This window comes from Otolemur garnettii, unplaced genomic scaffold (genome assembly GCF_000181295.1).
Source record: "Otolemur garnettii isolate 467f Iridium unplaced genomic scaffold, OtoGar3 scaffold00022, whole genome shotgun sequence".
NCBI lineage: Eukaryota > Metazoa > Chordata > Mammalia > Primates > Galagidae > Otolemur > Otolemur garnettii.
Window position 1 is genome coordinate 17,862,523 of NW_003852417.1, and position 1,706 is coordinate 17,864,228.

Genomic DNA, 1,706 nt, shown 5'->3' on the forward strand with positions numbered 1-1,706 from the left:
GCCCAGGAGTTGGCTGGGGAAATCCCCCTTGAAGAGGGTCCACGTGCTCTCATGGTTGGGTGGGGCAATAAGATTTTTTCCAGAGTGTGGAATATATAGTCCTTTGTAGATGAAAGGAGGCTCCCAGCTCATCCATAGCAGGCACGTGAGCAGAGCTGGTTTTATAAACAGGAGGTCGATTTGCACCAGGTAGGCAGCCTTTTGGAACAAGGGCCCACTCACCGCTGTTGCTGAATAAAAGGAGAAAGGAGTAAGTGAGCACATGGGGCCAAGCCAAGTGTACTGACCCATCAGAGATAGTACCCACAGCACTGTCCTCTTTAGTACTGTTGTTCTGACCATCTAAACTAACAGGCCTTGGGCCAGCATCAGCGGTGCCTGGGGGAGGGGGAGGTACACATCCAGAGCCTAGTTGACTTGACACTTTCACGATGTTTCAGGTTGGAGGAAAGATGGATGAGAACCGTTTTGTGGCCGTTACCAGTTCCAACGCAGCTAAGATACTCAACCTGTATCCCCGCAAGGGCCGTGTCATCCCTGGGGCTGATGCTGACGTGGTGGTGTGGGACCCAGAAGCCACAAAGTAAAATTTGCTTCTAATCTCCAGGGCTGGAGGGACTTGGGGTTTTATGGAACTCCAAAAGCATATAATCTTTGCACTGCTCCTAGCATGGAGAAGTTTGACCCTGGCTTGCAGACAGTTGTCAGCACGCACACATCTGCTGTCTCAATCTCCTCTTCCTATAAGGACACCTCTTCTATAAGTCAGATTGGATTAGGGCCCACCTACCTGACCTCATTTTACCTGAATTATCACATTAAAGGCCTTATCTTCACATGTAGTCACATTCTGAGGTACTGGGGGTAGGACTTCAACATAAGAATTTTCAGGGGACCCAATTCAGCCCATAACAGTCAGCCTTTACAGGGCATTCCTTCCCATCGAGCTGTGACGTCTTTGCCTCTTCTCAGAGCTTTCCCTCCACCATTGCCTCCCCACAGGACCATCTCAGCCAGCACCCAGGTACAGGGAGGAGACTTCAACCTGTATGAGAACATGCGCTGCCACGGCGTGCCGCTGGTCACCATTAGCCGTGGGCGTGTTGTGTATGAGAATGGTGTGTTCATGTGTGCTGAGGGCACAGGCAAGTTCTGTCCCCTGAGGTCCTTCCCAGACACTGTCTACAAGAAGCTGGTCCAGAGAGAGAAGGTAAGTGGGAAGGAGTGTGGGAAGAGGTTGGTACCCCTGCTGGGGGCATCTCACACGATTGTTTTAAATCTCAAAGATACTGTCACTCTGTTTTTCTACCGAATGCTATCGCCCTTTCTCTGGTGGTGAGAGAGGAGTGTGTGGCAGAGCAAGGAAATTCGAGAGTCAGAAAATGCTGGTTTGGGCAGGGCGCACTTGCTCATGCCTATAATCCTAGCACTCTGGGAGGTCGAGGCTGGTGGATTGCTTGAGCTTACAAATTCGAGACCAGCCTGAGCAAGAGTAAGACTATGTCTCTAAAACTAGCCAAGCGTGGTAGTGCGCATAGCTCAGTGGGTGGGTTGCCAGCCACGTACACTGAGGCTGGCAGGTTCGAACCCGGCCTGGGCCAGCTAAAACAATGACAACTGCAACAACAAAAACAAAAATATATAACCAGGCATTCTGGCAGGCACCTGTAGTCTCAGCTACTTGGGAGGCTGAGGCAAGAGAATCT

The 1,706-nt window shown here is 50.9% G+C and overlaps 1 protein-coding gene across 1 annotated transcript in view; it reads left to right on the forward strand.

The window, feature by feature from the left end:
* The window catches only part of DPYSL5 (dihydropyrimidinase like 5), an 88,272-nt gene that overhangs the window by 80,332 nt on the left and 6,234 nt on the right, over positions 1-1,706 (forward strand). Inside the window, exons 9-10 of the mRNA XM_003787549.3 lie at positions 441-583; positions 1,003-1,210. Of these exons, the coding sequence (XP_003787597.2) occupies positions 441-583; positions 1,003-1,210 (351 nt within the window). The remainder of the gene's footprint in view (positions 1-440; positions 584-1,002; positions 1,211-1,706) is intronic.